Below are 16,439 nucleotides of genomic sequence, written 5' to 3'. Positions count from 1 at the left end.
AAGCTCCAAATTGGTCTGGGCAGGAAGGTGTTTAAGTGCCCGGTATTGAAGTGGTTAAAACAGGTAAATATGATCTACTTTCCTATCCATTTACTAATGCTAGCAGTATGAGGATTAAAAATAATCAAAGTTGATTGAGAGAATGAAGTTTCACTTTAAGCCAAGAAAGCACAGCCCAAAAACTTATAGAAAAAAGCACTGCAAATGCATTGCAAAACGCATTCAAATGCATGTCAAGCACGCTTCAAACGCAAGTAAACATGGAATCAAAAACACGCAGTTTTCGATGTGAATTAGCCCTGAAGGTACAAAATATTTCTCACCGTCATGCAAAAACTGCATTAAAGCAATATTAACCTCTTCAAGCTGGCGTCTCCCATTCTTTAAGAAGTTAAAGACGCCGAAAGGTCAGGCATGTGATAGCTTTTATTGTTATCAATTGGGCGCCGGTAACTGTGTCGAGAGCACGCACTGTGCACGCTCTGGTCACAGCTGTGTGGACAGCAATTTGCGTAACTATACGGCCCCCACGGCGCCAAGGACCATGCACGGAGAGGCCGCATATTTGCGTGCAGCCTGCGCCAAGGGGTTAAAGCCTTGTTTTTCTTTTTTTTAAAACAAACACATTATTCTTACCAGCTCTGTGCAGTGCTTTTGCACACAGCAGTCCGGATCCTCCTCTTCTTGGGTTCCACGCCAGTGGTACTGGCTCCTCCTTCCTGTTGGGTGCCCCTAGATCAAGCAGCTTGCTCTGGGGGGCACCCAAGCAGGCGCGCTCCAGAACCATGGCTCTGTGTGTCCATTCACACATGGAGCAGCGGCTCGGCCCCGCCACCTCGGTCTCCTGATTGACTCACTGGCTGTGATTGAAAGCAGCGGAAGCCAATGGCTCCTGCTGCTGTCAAAAGCGAATCAGGAGTGTGAATCCCCAGCTCTGGAGGACATTACTGGATCGAGAGAGGGCTTAGGTAAGTAATGGGGGGGGGCTGCTGCACACAGAAGGTTTTTTACCTTCAATGGATGAAGGTAAGAAACCTTGCGCCTTTACAACCACTTTAATACTTGATCGAGCCATGTATAGCTGCAATGACAGCTTGTAAAAAGTCTCTCCCTTTGCACAGCTGGAACTTGTAATTTTTGCCTTTTCTTGGCAAATTGTTTTGGCTTTGCCAGGTTGAAAAGTCACCATTAGTGAACAGTTATTTTTAGGCCTGCCACGCATTATCAAATTAAAGTGTGGGCTTTGAACTGGCCATTCTATGACATTTATGTGTTTGGCTTAAACCACTCAAGTGTTGCTTATGCAGCGTACACAAGATCAAATTATCCGGCGGACAATCCGCCGATGTGTGGGCTCCGGCTGACTTTTTTTACCCAAAAGTCCGGCGGACTTAGAAAGTAGTTTTGACTCAAAAATTGTCCGCCAGACTCGCAGTCCGGCGGACAATATGGCCGTGTGTGTGCTAGTCCGCCGTACTTTTGAAATGAACAGACTTTTCCCGCACGGAGAAAAGTCTGTTAATTTTGAACGCGGCTCCAGGTAGACGGGACTAGCGAAGGAAGTCAATGTCATAAGATTGACACGTCGCTGGCCCCATCACCTTGTATGGACTTAAAGGGGAAGCCCTAAGCTGAAAAAACGGCGTGGGGGTCCCCCTCCAGGTCCATATCAGACCCTTATAAGAGCATGCAACCCGGCCGGTCAGGAAAGGGGTGGGGATGAGCGAGCGCCCCCCCCCCCCCCAAGCCGTTCCCCCACCAAAAAAGCACCTTGTCCCCATGTTGATGAGGACAAGGGCCTCTTCCCGACAACCCTGGCCGTTGTTTGTCAGGGTCTGCAGACGGGAGGCTTATCAGAATCCGGGAGCCCCCTTTAATAAGGGGGCCCCCGGATACCGGCCCCCCACCCAATGTGAATGAGTATGGGGTACAATGTACCCCTACCCATTCACCTGTGAAAAAAATGTAAATAAAACACAACACACAAGGGTTAAAAATAATTTATTGCACAGCTCCGGGGGTCTTCTTCCGTCTTCAGGGGGTCTTCTCGCCAGACTCCGCTATCTTCTGCTCTTTTACTAGCGGAGGAGCCCGGCTTTCTTCTTAGTTGCCGCCACCCGGGGGTCTTCTTCTGACTTCGGGGGTCTTGCCCCCCTCTTCGGGGGTCTTGTCCCCCTCTTCGGTTCTTCTTGCCGGGCCTCCGCGCCTTCTTCCAGCTCTTTTACAAGCGGTGGCCCGGTCTTCTATCGCCGCCGCCGCTTTCTCTTCTTCTTCTTGAGATGTTGACTCGTCGCTGTCTCTGGCCGCAATGTGCGGCGACTTATATAGGGACATCGCCGGGTGATGTCCCCGCCCATTATGATGTCACAGTCCCAGCATCTTCTGGGGCTGCGACATCATAATGGGCGGGGACCTAGGGGGGACCCCCACGCAGTTTTTTCGGAGTAGGACTTCCCCTTTAAGGACTAAGTCCACCGGATAGTCTGATCTGTGTGTATGTAAGTTTATAACCGTCATTCTGCTGGAAGGTGAACAGCTACCTGTCTCAGGTCCCTCACAGACTTAAACAGGTTTTCCTCTAGAACTATCCTGTATTTGGCGTCACCCATTTTACCCTCAATAATGACCAGTCTTCCAGCAAGGGTTCTGTCTACAATACATGCACCATTGTCATGACTATAAGAAAGAGTCATGACTGACTGGCTAGATCATATTCAAGGGAAGGAAGACCGTTTTTATGCTTGACACATGCAAATTAATTTCCTGTTCCATCTGCAACCTGATGCATTTCAGATACAGTAAAGGAAAATAGGTGGTGTTTAGGCAACATTCAGAGTCCAGGCCACAGCCAGATATACAGTGCATCCTGAAAGTATTCACAGCGCTTCACTTTTTTCCACATTTTTTGTTATGTTACAGGCTTAGGGCTGGATTCACACCTATGCATTTTTTGTGTTTTTTGCATTTTGCAGATTTGCACTACAGAACATGTTCCATAGGAAACCATGTTAAATGGCCTGTAGTGCAAATCTGCAAAACGCACTAAAAATGCATAGGTGTGAATCCAGCCTTATTCCAAAAGTGGATTAAGTCTAGGTTCACATTGGGGTGATTTGTTAGATCAAAAACGAATGACGCAACCTACTGGAGGCAATGGCACTGTTCCAATTGGAGCGACACCGATTTTGCTGCGCCGCACCAATTTGCAAAAGTAGTTCTTGCACTACTTTTGCCGATTTCTAGTGCAACTTCAATAAACATCTGTGCATTAAGCCACACAGATGTCTATCAAGTAGCACCTTCATGTGAATTAGCGCAATCTCAAAGTAGCATCAATGCCCGCTGACCTGACCCAGAAGTGACGCGGTCTGTGTGCATCGCCAATTATTGTTCCAGCCATCCTGAAGCGATGTGAACCACCCGATGCGGCTGGAGGATGGCCAGATTGTGGACCAACATCTAAGCCAGTGACGCCAGCATCCACCCGGAAGCCACAGCAGATGAACTATATTCTATGCCTGAACATACTACTCTTTAGTGAGTGTATTCATATTGATTGTTTACTATTAAAACTGTTTACCTGCTGCACTTAGAGGGTGATGTTCTTTGTCCTTCTTACATTCCAGAGTTTTGTCCTTCCAAAACGACTGAACTGGTGTCACGTCACATTCGGCTACCCATCACATTTTGCTACCCGCTGGAGTGCACATGCGCGACGCCACCATATGCGTTCCAACACAGGGCCGCTCTCCACGCTTTGGTCATGGCCTCGCTTCGCTCTGCATAATTATAATCTAACACCGTGTCTACTTGGATGGTGGGGCTTGAACCTGGACTCAGGGGTGTGGGCACAAAATTCTGCGCAAGATCGCCACAGTGTTGGAACGCATATAGCGGCGTCGCGCATGCGCAGTCCAGCAGGTAGCCAAATGTGATGGGTCACCATATATGACGAAACACTGGCAGCCTCCTGAGGACAGCATAAAAGCTATCCTTACATGGACTTATTTTTATGGACTTGACTTAATTCCCCGTTTTTTTTTCTAATACACACCACATCCATTTATATGTAATATGTCATATCCAAAGTATGCCATATTACCACACTATCTGTATGTAGCATCAATGTGAACCAGGGCTAAATTTATTATTTTCCCCCATTATTTTACCCCATAATGTCAACGTGAAAGAAGTGTGTTTGAAATCTTTGCAAATTTATAAAAAATAAATAAATAAATCAAGTGTACATAAGTATTCACAGCCTTTGCCATGACACTCAAAATTGAGCTCAGGTGCATCCTGTTTCCACTAATCATTCTTAAGATGTTTCTACTAGGGACGCACAGAAATTTCGGCCGCCGAAACATATCGGCCGAAAATTGTGTTTTCGCCAAATTGCCGAAAAGGAAAATCTTGCCGATAATGGGGCCGAAAATGGGGACGGGGCCTGGGCGGGCCTCCGCCCCCTGGTGCCGCCCATTGCAGGGGTGTTTTCCTGGCTCGTCCCCAGTCCTCCGTCCTCCCTCCTCCTTTCCTCCCTCCTCCTGCCCGACAGTGCAGTGATCTCCGTGTGTCACGGAGCTGTGCATTGAATTGCCTGGGCGGCTGCAGTAACAATGTCCCGCCTCCTGTGACAGACGGTACACTGATCCAATGGCGGGACATTGAATCAGCCTGACATGATTACAGGAGGCGGGACATTGTTACTGCAGCCGCCCGGGCAATTCAATGCACAGCTCCGTGACACACGGAGATCACCGCTCTGATCCGGGCATGGATAAGGCTGCATTCAGACACTGGCAAGCTGCATGAGGGGGAAAGAGTGTGTCCAGGGCAAGCATTGCAGAGTTTTGTCCGCAGCTAAATCACAAGTTTTTTGTGCCCACAGTGCTGCTGCATCCAAAATAGTCATTTGTTTGCCTCTGAAACTATCTACCTCTGGCCACTTGTGTGAATGTAGCCATGCTACGGTATATAACCCAGGTCACAGGACAAAGGCTGTACTCCCTTTATTGACCATATAAAAAAAAAATTAATAATCTTGATTTTGACCCAGCTAGGTTTTTATCGCCATGTGATAGAATGGGGAAGGGTTAAGTTATTGCTAGTAGAGGTAACGATATGATCATTGCCAATAGAAATCTGTTGGAACGGAACCAGGTAGCTTGCTTGGGGCCAGTTCTCTTTTTTTTTTGCATGGCTCTAGTTCACACCATGCAGTCAGTTTCCGCACCGGAAACTGACTGCGTGGTGTGAACTAAAGCCATTGGAATACATGGAAAACACTGTGCATATATTTTTATCAGGCAGGCTGCATCTGAAGGGAACTGGTGAGGCTGCTTTGATCTCCTGTACCATGTTCGCAGTCTCTGGCCATCTCCTGTACCATGTCTGCAGTCTCTGACCATCATCTGTAGCATGTCTGCAGTCTCTGACCCTCTCCTGTAGCATGTCTGCAGTCTCTGACCATCTCCTGTAGCATGTCTGCACTCTCTGACCATCTCCTGTAGCATGTCTGCAGTCTCTGGCCATCTCCTGTATCATGTCTGCAGTCTCTAACCATCTCCTGTAGCATGTCTGCAGTCTCTAACCATCTCCTGTAGCATGTCTGCAGTCTCTGACCATCTCCTGTACCATGTCTGCAGTCTCTGACCATCTCCTGGACCATGTCTGCAGTCTCTGACCATCTCCTGTACCATGTCTGCAGTCTCTGACCATCTCCTGTACCATGTCTGCAGTCTCTGACCATCTCCTGTACCATGTCTGCAGTCTCTGACCATCTCCTGTACCATGTCCCCAGTCTCTGACCATCTGCTGTATGAAAATATTTTTTTAAAACAGTCATTTTCGGTATCGGTGCTGTTTCGGTATCGGTTTTCGGCCTAGTGTATTTTTAATTTTTGGTATCGGTTTCGGCACCAAAAAACCCATTCTGTTCCCCTCTAGTTTCTACAACTTGATTGGAGTCCACCTGTGGATAATTCAGTTAACTGGACATGATTTGGAAAGGCACACAATTGTCTACACAAAGGTCCCACAGTTAACTGTGCATGTTGGAGCACAAACCAAGCCATAAAGGCCAATGAATTGACTGCAGACCTCCGAGACAGGATTGTATGGAGGCACAGATCTGGGGAAGGGTACAGAAAAGTTTTTGCCGCATTGACGGTCTCAATGAGCACAGTGGCCTCCATCATTCGTAAATGGAAGAAGTTTGGAACTATCAGGACTCTTCCTAGAGCGCGCCGCCTTGCCAAACTGAGCGATCGGGGGGAGAAGGGCCTTAGCCATGGAGGTGACCAAATACTAGATGGTCACTCTGACAGAGCTCCAGCGTTTCTCTGTGGAGAGAGGAGAACCTCCCAGAAGAAGCACCATCTCTGTAGCACTCCACCAATCAGGCCTGTATGATAGAGTGGCCAGACAGAAGCCAATCCTCAGTAAAAGGCCCATCTGGAGTTTGCCAAAAGGCACCTGAAGGACTCTCAGACCATGAGAAACAAAATTCTCTGGTCTGATGAAACAAAACATTGAATTATTTTGCCTGAATGGAAAGCGTCATGTTTGGAGGAAACCAGACACAGCTCATCCCCTGGCCAATACCATCCCTACAGTGAAGCGTAGTGGGGCAGCATCATGCTGTGGGGATGTTTTCAGCGACAGGAACTGGAAGACTGGTCAGGATCGAGGGAAAGATGAAGGCAGCAATGTATAGAGACATATTTTATGAAAACCTGCTCCAGAGAGCTCTGGACCTCAGACTAGAGGTCGACCGATATGGGTTTTTCTCTGGCCGATGCCGATATTTAGAAATCATGGCGGCCGATAGCCGATATATGATGCCGATTTTTTTGGGCCGATATGTTAGGCCGATTTTATTTTATTTATTTATTTATTTCCTTTTTTATTTTTTATTTTATTTTTTTTAAATCCCCCTTGATCTAACACACCTTTCCCACTGGGGCATTTTTCAGGCGCTTTTGGGCTAAAAATATAGTGCCTGCAAAATGGCTCCCCTGCAGTCTGCTTTCACACTGAGGCGATGCGCTGGCAGGATCTTAAAAAAAAGTCCTGCAAGCAGCACGTTTGGAGTGGTGTATACCGCTCCTCCACCACTCCTGCCCATTGATATGAATGGGCACCACTGCCGAAGCGCATGCAATGCGATTTGGCAGCAGTGCTTCATGGGCGCATTTAACCTCTTCCTTGGCCGCTAGCTGGCTTATATGTGCCCCACTAGCAGCCAAATAGCGCCGCTAAAATGATGGTAAAGAGCCGCTAAAACTTGCGTTTTACCATCAACGCCTGCCCGCTCCAGTGTGAAAGCAGCCTTCATAAGTGATACAGAAAATTTCTTACATTTAAACATTTATTAAAAAAACAAACCTCCAATCAGTTTACTTGTATGTATGATTTAGATAAAAAAAAAAAAAAACTATATATTAAATAAAAACAGGTAGTCAAAACTTTTGGACGAAAAAAAAAAAAATGAGCTAACTTTACTGTTTTTTTATTTTATTTTTATTTTTTAAATAGTGTATTTTTTTCCCAAAAAAATGCATTTGAAAGACCTCTGTGCAAATGCCGTGTGACATAAAATATTGCAACAACCGCTATTTTATTCCCTAGGATCTCTGCTAAAAATATATATATAATTTTTGGGGGGTCTAAGTGATTTTCTGGCAGAAAATACAGGATTTTTACTTGTAAGCAACAAGTGTCAGAAAAGATTTAGTCTTTAAATGGTTAAACTGAGAACTTCTACACACTGAGATGACTTCATTCATTCAAGTGTAAACATTGTATCTTTCTGTTCTTTTCTTGGCAGACTGCCCAGAGAGGAGGAAAGACGTTTCTATGACGACTCAGGCAACTTACACTGACTTCTATTATAGAAGTCATTTCAAAGTCCCGCTGTTCTAAATCGGCTTTTTATCAGCACAATCGGCCGATGCCGATTAATTAAAAAACGGCAAATATCGGCCGATATATCGGTCGACCTCTACCTCAGACTGGGGCTAAGGCTCATCTTCCAACAGGACAAGATCCCCAAGTACACTGCCAAGATAACAAAGGATTGGCACAACTCTGTGAATGTAATTGAGTGGCCTAGCCAGAGATCAGACTGAAACTAGGGGTGCACCGAATGGGTTTTTTGGTGCCGAAACCGATACCGAAAATGAAAAATACACTAGGCCGAAAACCGAAACCGATTACCGAAACAGCACCGATACCGAAAATGACTGTTTTTAAAAAATATTTTCATACAGCAGATGGTCAGAGACTGCAGGCATGGTACAGGAGATGGTCAGAGACTGCAGGCATGGTACAGGAGATGGTCAGGGACTGCAGGCATGGTACAGGAGATGGTCAGGGACTGCAGGCATGGTACAGGAGATGGTCAGGGATTGCAGGCATGGTACAGGAGATGGTCAGGGACTGCAGGCATGGTACAGGAGATGGTCAGGGACTGCAGGCATGGTACAGGAGATGGTCAGAGACTGCAGGCATGGTACAGAAGATGGTCAGAGACTGCAGGCATGGTACAGGAGATGGTCAGAGACTGGGGGGCATGGTACAGGAGATGGTCAGAGACTGGGGGGCATGGTACAGGAGATGGTCAGAGACTGCAGGCATGGTACAGGAGATGGTCAGAGACTGCAGGCATGGTACAGGAGATGGTCAGAGACTGCAGGCATGGTACAGGAGATGGTCAGAGACTGCAGGCATGGTACAGGAGATGGTCAGAGACTGCAGGCATGGTACAGGAGATGGTCAGAGACTGCAGGCATGGTATAGGAGATGGTCAGAGACTGGGGGACATGGTACAGGAGCTGGTCAGAGACTGCAGGCATGGTACAGGAGATCAAAGCAGCCTCACCAGTTCCCCTCAGATGCAGCCTGCCTGATAAAAATACATGCACATTGTTTTCCATGTATTCCAATGGCTTTAGTTCACACCATGCAGTCAGTTTCCGGTGCGGAAACTGACTGCATGGTGTGAACTAGAGCCATTGGAATACATGGAAAACACTGTGCATGCATTTTGTGCAAAAAAAAAAGCACAAAGGAACTGCATCTGGTGTGAACTGGCCCCAAGCAAGCTACCTGGTTCCGTTCCAACAGACTTCTATTGGGAATGCTCATATCGTTATCTCTACTAGCAATAACTTAACCCTTCCCCATTCTATCACATGGCGATAAAAACCTAGCTGGGTCAAAATCAAGATTATTATTATTTTTTTATATGGTCAATAAAGTGAGTACAGCCTTTGTCCTGTGACCTGGTTTATATAGCATGGCTCCATTCACACAATTGGCCAGAGGTAGATAGTTTCAGAGGCAAACAAATGACTTTTGGATGCAGCAGCACTGTGGGCACAAAAAACTTGATTTAGCTGCGGACAAAACTCTGCAATGCTTGCCCTGGGCACACTCTTGCCCCCTCATGCAGCTTGCCAGTGTCTAAATGCAGCCTCACCCATGCCCGGATCTGTTCGGTGATCTCCGTGTGTCACGGAGCCGTGCATTGAATTCCCTGGGCGGCTGCAGTAACAATGTCCCGCCTCCTGTAATCACGTCACGCTGATTCAATGTCCCGCCATTGGATCAGTGTACCGTCTGTCACAGGAGGCGGGACATTGTTACTGCAGCCGCCCAGGCAATTCAATGCACAGCTCCGTGACACACGGAGATCACCGCACTGTCGGGCGGGAGGAAAGGAGGAGGGAGGACGGAGGACAGAGGACGAGCCAGGAAAACACCCGTGCAATGGGCGGTGCCAGGGGGCGGAGCCCCACACAGGCCCCGTCCCCATTTTCGGCCCATTATCGGCAAGATTTTCCTTTTGGCAATTTGCCGAAAACACAATTTTCGGCAGATATGTTTCGGCGGCCGAAATTTCGGTGCATCCCTAACTGAAACCCGATTGAACATCTCTGGAGAGATCTGAAAATGGCTGTACACTGACCCTCCCCATCCATGATGGAGCTTGAGAGGTCCTGCAAAGAAGACTGGAAGAAACTGCCCAGAAATAGGCTGCAATTAGTGCTAAATGTGCTTCAACAAAATACTGAGAAAAGGCTGTGAATATTGTTTATGTTTAATAAACTTGCAAAGATTTTTAAACAAACTTCTTTCACGTTGAAATTATCGGGTATTGTTTGTAAAAATGTAATTCAAATAATGAATTTAATACATTTTTGAATAAGGCTGTACCATCACAAAATGTGGAAAAAGTGAGGCGGGGTGAATACTTTCTGGATGCACCGTGGTATTTTCCAGAGAAACGATACAGGACTTACAGTAGAAAATGGTGTTACAGTCTTTAGCTGGACATTTATCATGGGGAGCAAATAGCCCGACAAACAGAATTCCCAGAAAAAGGTAGCGAGAGCCCATTATAACTGCATTAAAAGACTGGAGTTCTTCATTAGCAAAGAACAGAAGACGATATGCCAACATTTCCGACTCCAATGAAACACATGAGAATCAACGGAGGCATTAGAAAGAGAAGGTGACTTTCCTGCCGCTGCACATCACATGAAAATGTCCGCAGGCTTTTTATCCATGGGAGCTCCTGGCGGAGGTAGAAGCACAGCTAGCACACAGAAAACACAATGCTGCTCCCCTACTAGTATACAGACTTTCCACTCGTACAGGTGAAAATATTAAGCAAGATTTATCATTTTTATAGCCTTTTCAAGCAGCAAGAATTACAAGTTGTAGGGAGAAGAATCAGCATGCACAGTAATGCAGATATATTTATGACTAGGAGGCTTGCGTGGAGTTGCCATGGAGTCAAAGCACCATTTCAAACACAGCGTCTTAAATGAATACCATGCTTACCAGATGGAGACATATATTCAGCGTTTGCCCTACAAACCACCTGGACTGGCAGATTGCACATTTGTAAGAAGGCCTGAAAGACATTGAAAACGGAAATAAAGCAAATGTTGGCTGATGGCAGAAAAAAAAAAAAAAGATATCAAAAGACAATATGTAGCGGATCATTAAACATGTTTACTAAGGCCGCGTACACACGCGCGGACTGTTCGCCCAACCTTGTTCGGCAAACAGTTTGTCAAACAGTCCGCTCAAAATTTGCATGAGCGGACTTGCCCACACACGAGCGGACTGTTTGACGAACAAGGTTGGGCAAACAGTTCGCTCAACTTTTGAAATGAACGGACTCGCCCACGTAAGGAGGAGGCAAATCCGCCCATTTCGAGCGCGTGTACAGGTAGGCGGGGCCCGCGAAGGAGACGTCGCGGGCTCCGCCGCCTGGAATGGGCTTAAAGGGGAACCCCAACGCCGAAAAAAATCGGCGTGGGGGTTCCCCCCAAGTCCACACCAGACCCTTGTCCGAGCACGCTACCCGGCCGGCCAGGAAAGGGGGGCGAGCGAGCGCGCCCCCCCCTCCTGAGCCGTACCAGGCCGCGTGCCCTCAACATGGGGGGGTGCCTTGGGGAAGGGGGGGGCCGCGCGGCCCCCCCACCCCAAAGCACCTTGTCCCCATGTTGATGAGGACAAGGGCCTCTTCCCGACAACCCTGGCCGTTGGTTGTCGGGGTCTGCGGGCGGGGGGCTTATCGGAATCCGGGAGCCCCCTTTAAGAAGGGGGCCCCCGGATACCGGCCCCCCACCCTATGTGAATGAGTATGGGGTACAATGTACCCCTACCCATTCACCTGTGAAATAAAGTACAAATAAAAACACAACACAGGGGGAAAAAATATTTTATTGCACAGCCGGGGGTCTTCCGTCTTCGGGGGTCTTCTCGCCGGACTCCTCCGCTATGTGTGTGTAGCTCTTTTGCCAGCGGAGGAGTCCGGCTTTCTTCCTCCCCGCCGCCGGCCTCTTCTCCCGACTTCGGGGGTCTTGTCCCCCTCTTCGGTTCTTCTGCCGGGCCACCGCGCCTGGTCCGGTGGCCCGGTCTTCTGTCGCCGTCTTCCGTTCTTCTGTCGCCGCCTTCGGTTCTTCTGCCGGGCCACCGCGCCTTCTTGTAGCTCTTTTACAGGCGGTGGCCCGGTCTTCTGTCGCCGTCGCCGCCTTCCGTTCGTGTTCTTCTTCTTGTTCTTCTCCAGGCGATGTTGACACGTCGCTCCCTCCGGCCGGAATGCCAGAGCCGCCCTGCGCTGTGACTTATATAGTGACAATGGGGCGGGGTCACATGGTATATGTCACATGGGTTGATGTCACATGGTGACCCCGCCCCCTTACGATGTCATAGTCCCCATGTGACATCAACCCATGTGACCAACCCATGTGACATATACCATGTGACCCCGCCCCATTGTCACTATATAAGTGACCGCACAGCGCGTCCCCGGCATTCCGGCCGGAGAGCTCGTCGAGTCAACATCGCCTGGAGAAGAACAAGAAGAACAAGAAGAAGAACACGAACGGAAGGCGGCGACGGCGACAGAAGACCGGGCCACCGCCTGTAAAAGAGCTACAAGAAGGCGCGGTGGCCCGGCAGAAGAACCGAAGGCGGCGACAGAAGAACGGAAGACGGCGACAGAAGACCGGGCCACCGGACCAGGCGCGGTGGCCCGGCAGAAGAACCGAAGAGGGGGACAAGACCCCCGAAGTCGGGAGAAGAGGCCGGCGGCGGGGAGGAAGAAAGCCGGACTCCTCCGCTGGCAAAAGAGCTACACACACATAGCGGAGGAGTCCGGCGAGAAGACCCCCGAAGACGGAAGACCCCCGGCTGTGCAATAAAATATTTTTTCCCCCTGTGTTGTGTTTTTATTTGTACTTTATTTCACAGGTGAATGGGTAGGGGTACATTGTACCCCATACTCATTCACATAGGGTGGGGGGCCGGTATCCGGGGGCCCCCTTCTTAAAGGGGGCTCCCGGATTCCGATAAGCCCCCCGCCCGCAGACCCCGACAACCAACGGCCAGGGTTGTCGGGAAGAGGCCCTTGTCCTCATCAACATGGGGACAAGGTGCTTTGGGGTGGGGGGGCCGCGCGGCCCCCCCCTTCCCCAAGGCACCCCCCATGTTGAGGGCACGCGGCCTGGTACGGCTCAGGAGGGGGGGCGCGCTCGCTCGCCCCCCTTTCCTGGCCGGCCGGGTAGCGTGCTCGGACAAGGGTCTGGTGTGGACTTGGGGGGAACCCCCACGCCGATTTTTTTCGGCGTTGGGGTTCCCCTTTAAGCCCATTCCAGGCGGCGGAGCCCGCGACGTCTCCTTCGCGGGCCCCGCCTACCTGTACACGCGCTCGAAATGGGCGGACTTTCCGAGCGGGAACAGTCCGCTCATTTCGAAAGTACAGCGGACAGGCCCACACACGGGCGGACTGTTCGCTCAAACACAGTTTCAGCGGACAGTTTTTCGGAATTTCCGAAAGACTTTGTCCGTCCAACTGTCCGCTGAAACTGTCCGCTGAAAGCCCACACACGAGCGGACTGTCCGCCCAAACACTGTTCAGCGGACAAGGTTGGGCGAACAGTCCGCCCGTGTGTACGCGGCCTAAGACTTCCAGTTCTCTGCAAATTTCTACCATAAGCACAAAATCTTTGTACAAAGTCACATACTGCAGATAAAGAGGCAAGTTTATCAGGACTTCATCAACCCACGAGGGCATAGAAACATGGCGAGATCGGGGATAGGAGCAAATTACTGTAGATTACACCAAAGAAAAATTCAAATCATGAGTATGTACTGCAGTTGGGAGCACATAGGAAAAACAATCACCCCGCTCAGAAGTTTGACAACTTACGGAACAAGAAAAATCAGATATAACCAATGCATTCCGAGAGATGGGCCTCACTCTTCTACAGGGCTAGTGTACAAGAACAATTATATATATCTCAGGTGGATAGCAGCAGGAGCCATTGGCTTTACAACCCCTTGAAGGACAGTAAACTGGCCCTTTGTTTATAAAGTTTGGAGACCCCTGAATAAGACCATACCTCATAGTATAAACATAAAAAAAAAAGTGTGTGTGCTATATACACGTGTGTGTGTGTGTGTGTGTGTGTGTGTGTGTGTGTGTGTGTGTGTGTGTGTGTGTGTGTATATATATATATATATATATATATATATACATACACACACACACACACACCACTTTAATGCATAGATGCTTTAAGGTGAAAAAGCTTGAGGCTTTACAACCACTTTCAGACTTTAGGGGGGCTGGTCTGTGGCCATCGGGAGTACAAAACGTCCCATCGCCAGTGGGACTAAACAATCCCCCATCATTGGTGGCAATGGGAGGGATTGTGCCCCATCATTGGTGTCATTGGGAGGAATTGTGCCCTTTATGGAATAAAATAGCACCCCAAGGGCCAGATAAAAGCAAGCAAAGGGCCGCAGTTTGGAGACCACTGATCTAATTTAATGTGTTAGTATTTATTAAGAGCTCCCAAGTATACACCAATGATTTGGTTTTTCTGGTGATCAATTCCACCACCGTTATCAGAATGGGAACAATCCTGGGACCTAAATTAGGTCTAAACATAACATCCTTCCACAATAGGTTTACTTCCTCCAAGTAGAATATCCCCTTTTTTTTAAATTTAAAAACATCCAATTTTACTGGTCCAGCGCTATCACAATTGACCAAAGAAAAGCTTGTAAGCCCAAAACTACAAGGACGCTATATATCTGCGTAACCAAACTTACAATACATTCATTCTTTCTTCAAAACTTGCTACATGCCTGCATACAGCCTGGATTGGATTTGATTAATCATGTCTACAAACAACTAACAAAGAATTCAACTGATATGTTTGGCAAGTGATCATAGAAATCCACACCTGCAAGCAGTTAGGTCCAAACTCCTCCTGTATGTAATACAAAATGTAAACTAAAGACCATTGCCATTGTTTTGTTATAATAAATTAAAATCATGTATCATGCAATGTGGGCCTATTTACACTTGTCTGTTTTCCTGAAGCAAAACTCATGCATTAGAGCTGCACAAGTAATCGTTAAAAAATCGTGATCTCGATTCATCCCCTCTGACGATCTCTCCTGCACAGTTTGCAGATTCTTTCATATAAATAAGTGAAGAGACTATCTGCTCACTCAGCTGTCAAAAGAAAACATCTGGGCAGTCTGCCAAGTTTTTTTTTTAACTTGCAACATTGTAACGCTTCCTTCTTAGATCAAAGGGATAGAACTTCTGTGTAAATAAATAATCGGGCAGAATGCCAAGTTTTCAACAACTGTAAATGCAGGAAGTTTAACCACTTAGGCCTCTTTCACACGGGGCGGATCAGTAATGATCCGCCCCGTGAAGATCCGCTCGCTCAGCGGGGATCGCTCCGTTGTCCCCGCTGAGCCGGCTGCGGACAGGGCGGTCTCCGCACACTGTGCAGGGACCGCCCTGTCAGATCTCCGCTCTCCTCTATGGGGATCGGACGAGCACGGACCGTGTGTCCGTGTTCGTCCGATCCGCTCTGCAGACGGATAGAAAAATAGGATTTTCCTCCGTCTGCAGAATCGGACAGTAGCGGAGGCGGACGATATCGGGTGTCTGCGGATGCTCATCCGCAGACACCCGCTATCCCATAGGGATGAATGTATGTCCGTATTTCATCCGCAAACGGATGGATGAAATATGGACATACCATCCGCATGTGTGAAAGGGGCCTAAAAGTCTAAATCTTTTTCTGACACTTGTTTCTGAAGTTAAAAATCAATATTTTTTGCTAGAAAATTACTTGGAACCCCCAAACATTATATATTTTAGCAGAGACCCTAGGGAATAAAATGGCAATTGCTGCAATATTTTATGTCACACTGTATTTGCCCAGCGGTCTTTCAAATGCAATTTTTTGGGAAAAAATTCACTTCAATGAATAAAACAAAAAACTAAACAATAAAGTTAGCCCATTTTTTGTTTTTTTTGTTTTAATGTGAAAGATGATGTTACGCCGCGAGAATTATGAGAGAATCATGATCTATCTTCTAAATAAAAAAAATTGTGATTCTCATTTTAGCCAGAATCGTGCATCTCTATCATGCATTATGCATTTTGCAGCATGAAGATGCATTTGGAGGAGAAACTCCATTCTTTCCCAATGGGCTGGTTCAAATGTGATTCAGTTTAGCATGGAAGAAAAATAGAAACTATATGAGCCAATGGAACAGGGTAAATCCACATACCTCCCAACTTTCTGAGATGGGATGGAGGGACACCTATCAGCAAAAGTATGCAGGCATAGGACACACCCCTTGCCATGCCCCATTAAAGGAGAAGTGTACACAAAAAAACACAAGATGGGTTAAAACCCATACATGCTTTTTTTACCACTACTATTCCTTTATATTGGCTTTTGCAAATGCAGCCATTTAGAAATCAGATGAAAGGTTTAGTGCTGGAAAACATTTTTGATAGATAAAAAGTGCATTTTATATACAGCTATATAGATCAGACTAAAATGAGGGACAAAGGGACATTGCTCCAAATCAGGGACAGT

The 16,439-nt window shown here is 47.6% G+C and overlaps 1 protein-coding gene across 1 annotated transcript in view; it reads right to left on the bottom strand.

Annotated features, from left to right (window-relative positions):
* The window catches only part of MTX2 (metaxin 2), a 142,179-nt gene that overhangs the window by 55,488 nt on the left and 70,252 nt on the right, over positions 1-16,439 (bottom strand). The window contains exon 4 of the mRNA XM_077448083.1: positions 10,849-10,921. Coding sequence (XP_077304209.1) covers positions 10,849-10,921 — 73 coding nt within the window. The remainder of the gene's footprint in view (positions 1-10,848; positions 10,922-16,439) is intronic.

Source organism: Lithobates pipiens, unplaced genomic scaffold, assembly GCF_037356315.1.
Source record: "Lithobates pipiens isolate NorthernLeopardFrog02 unplaced genomic scaffold, aLitPip1_a1.2 Scaffold_22, whole genome shotgun sequence".
In the NCBI taxonomy this organism is placed as follows: Eukaryota; Metazoa; Chordata; class Amphibia; order Anura; family Ranidae; genus Lithobates; species Lithobates pipiens.
The sequence above is the reverse complement of the archived record's forward strand: the minus strand, read 5'-3'. Positions and strand labels throughout refer to the sequence as shown.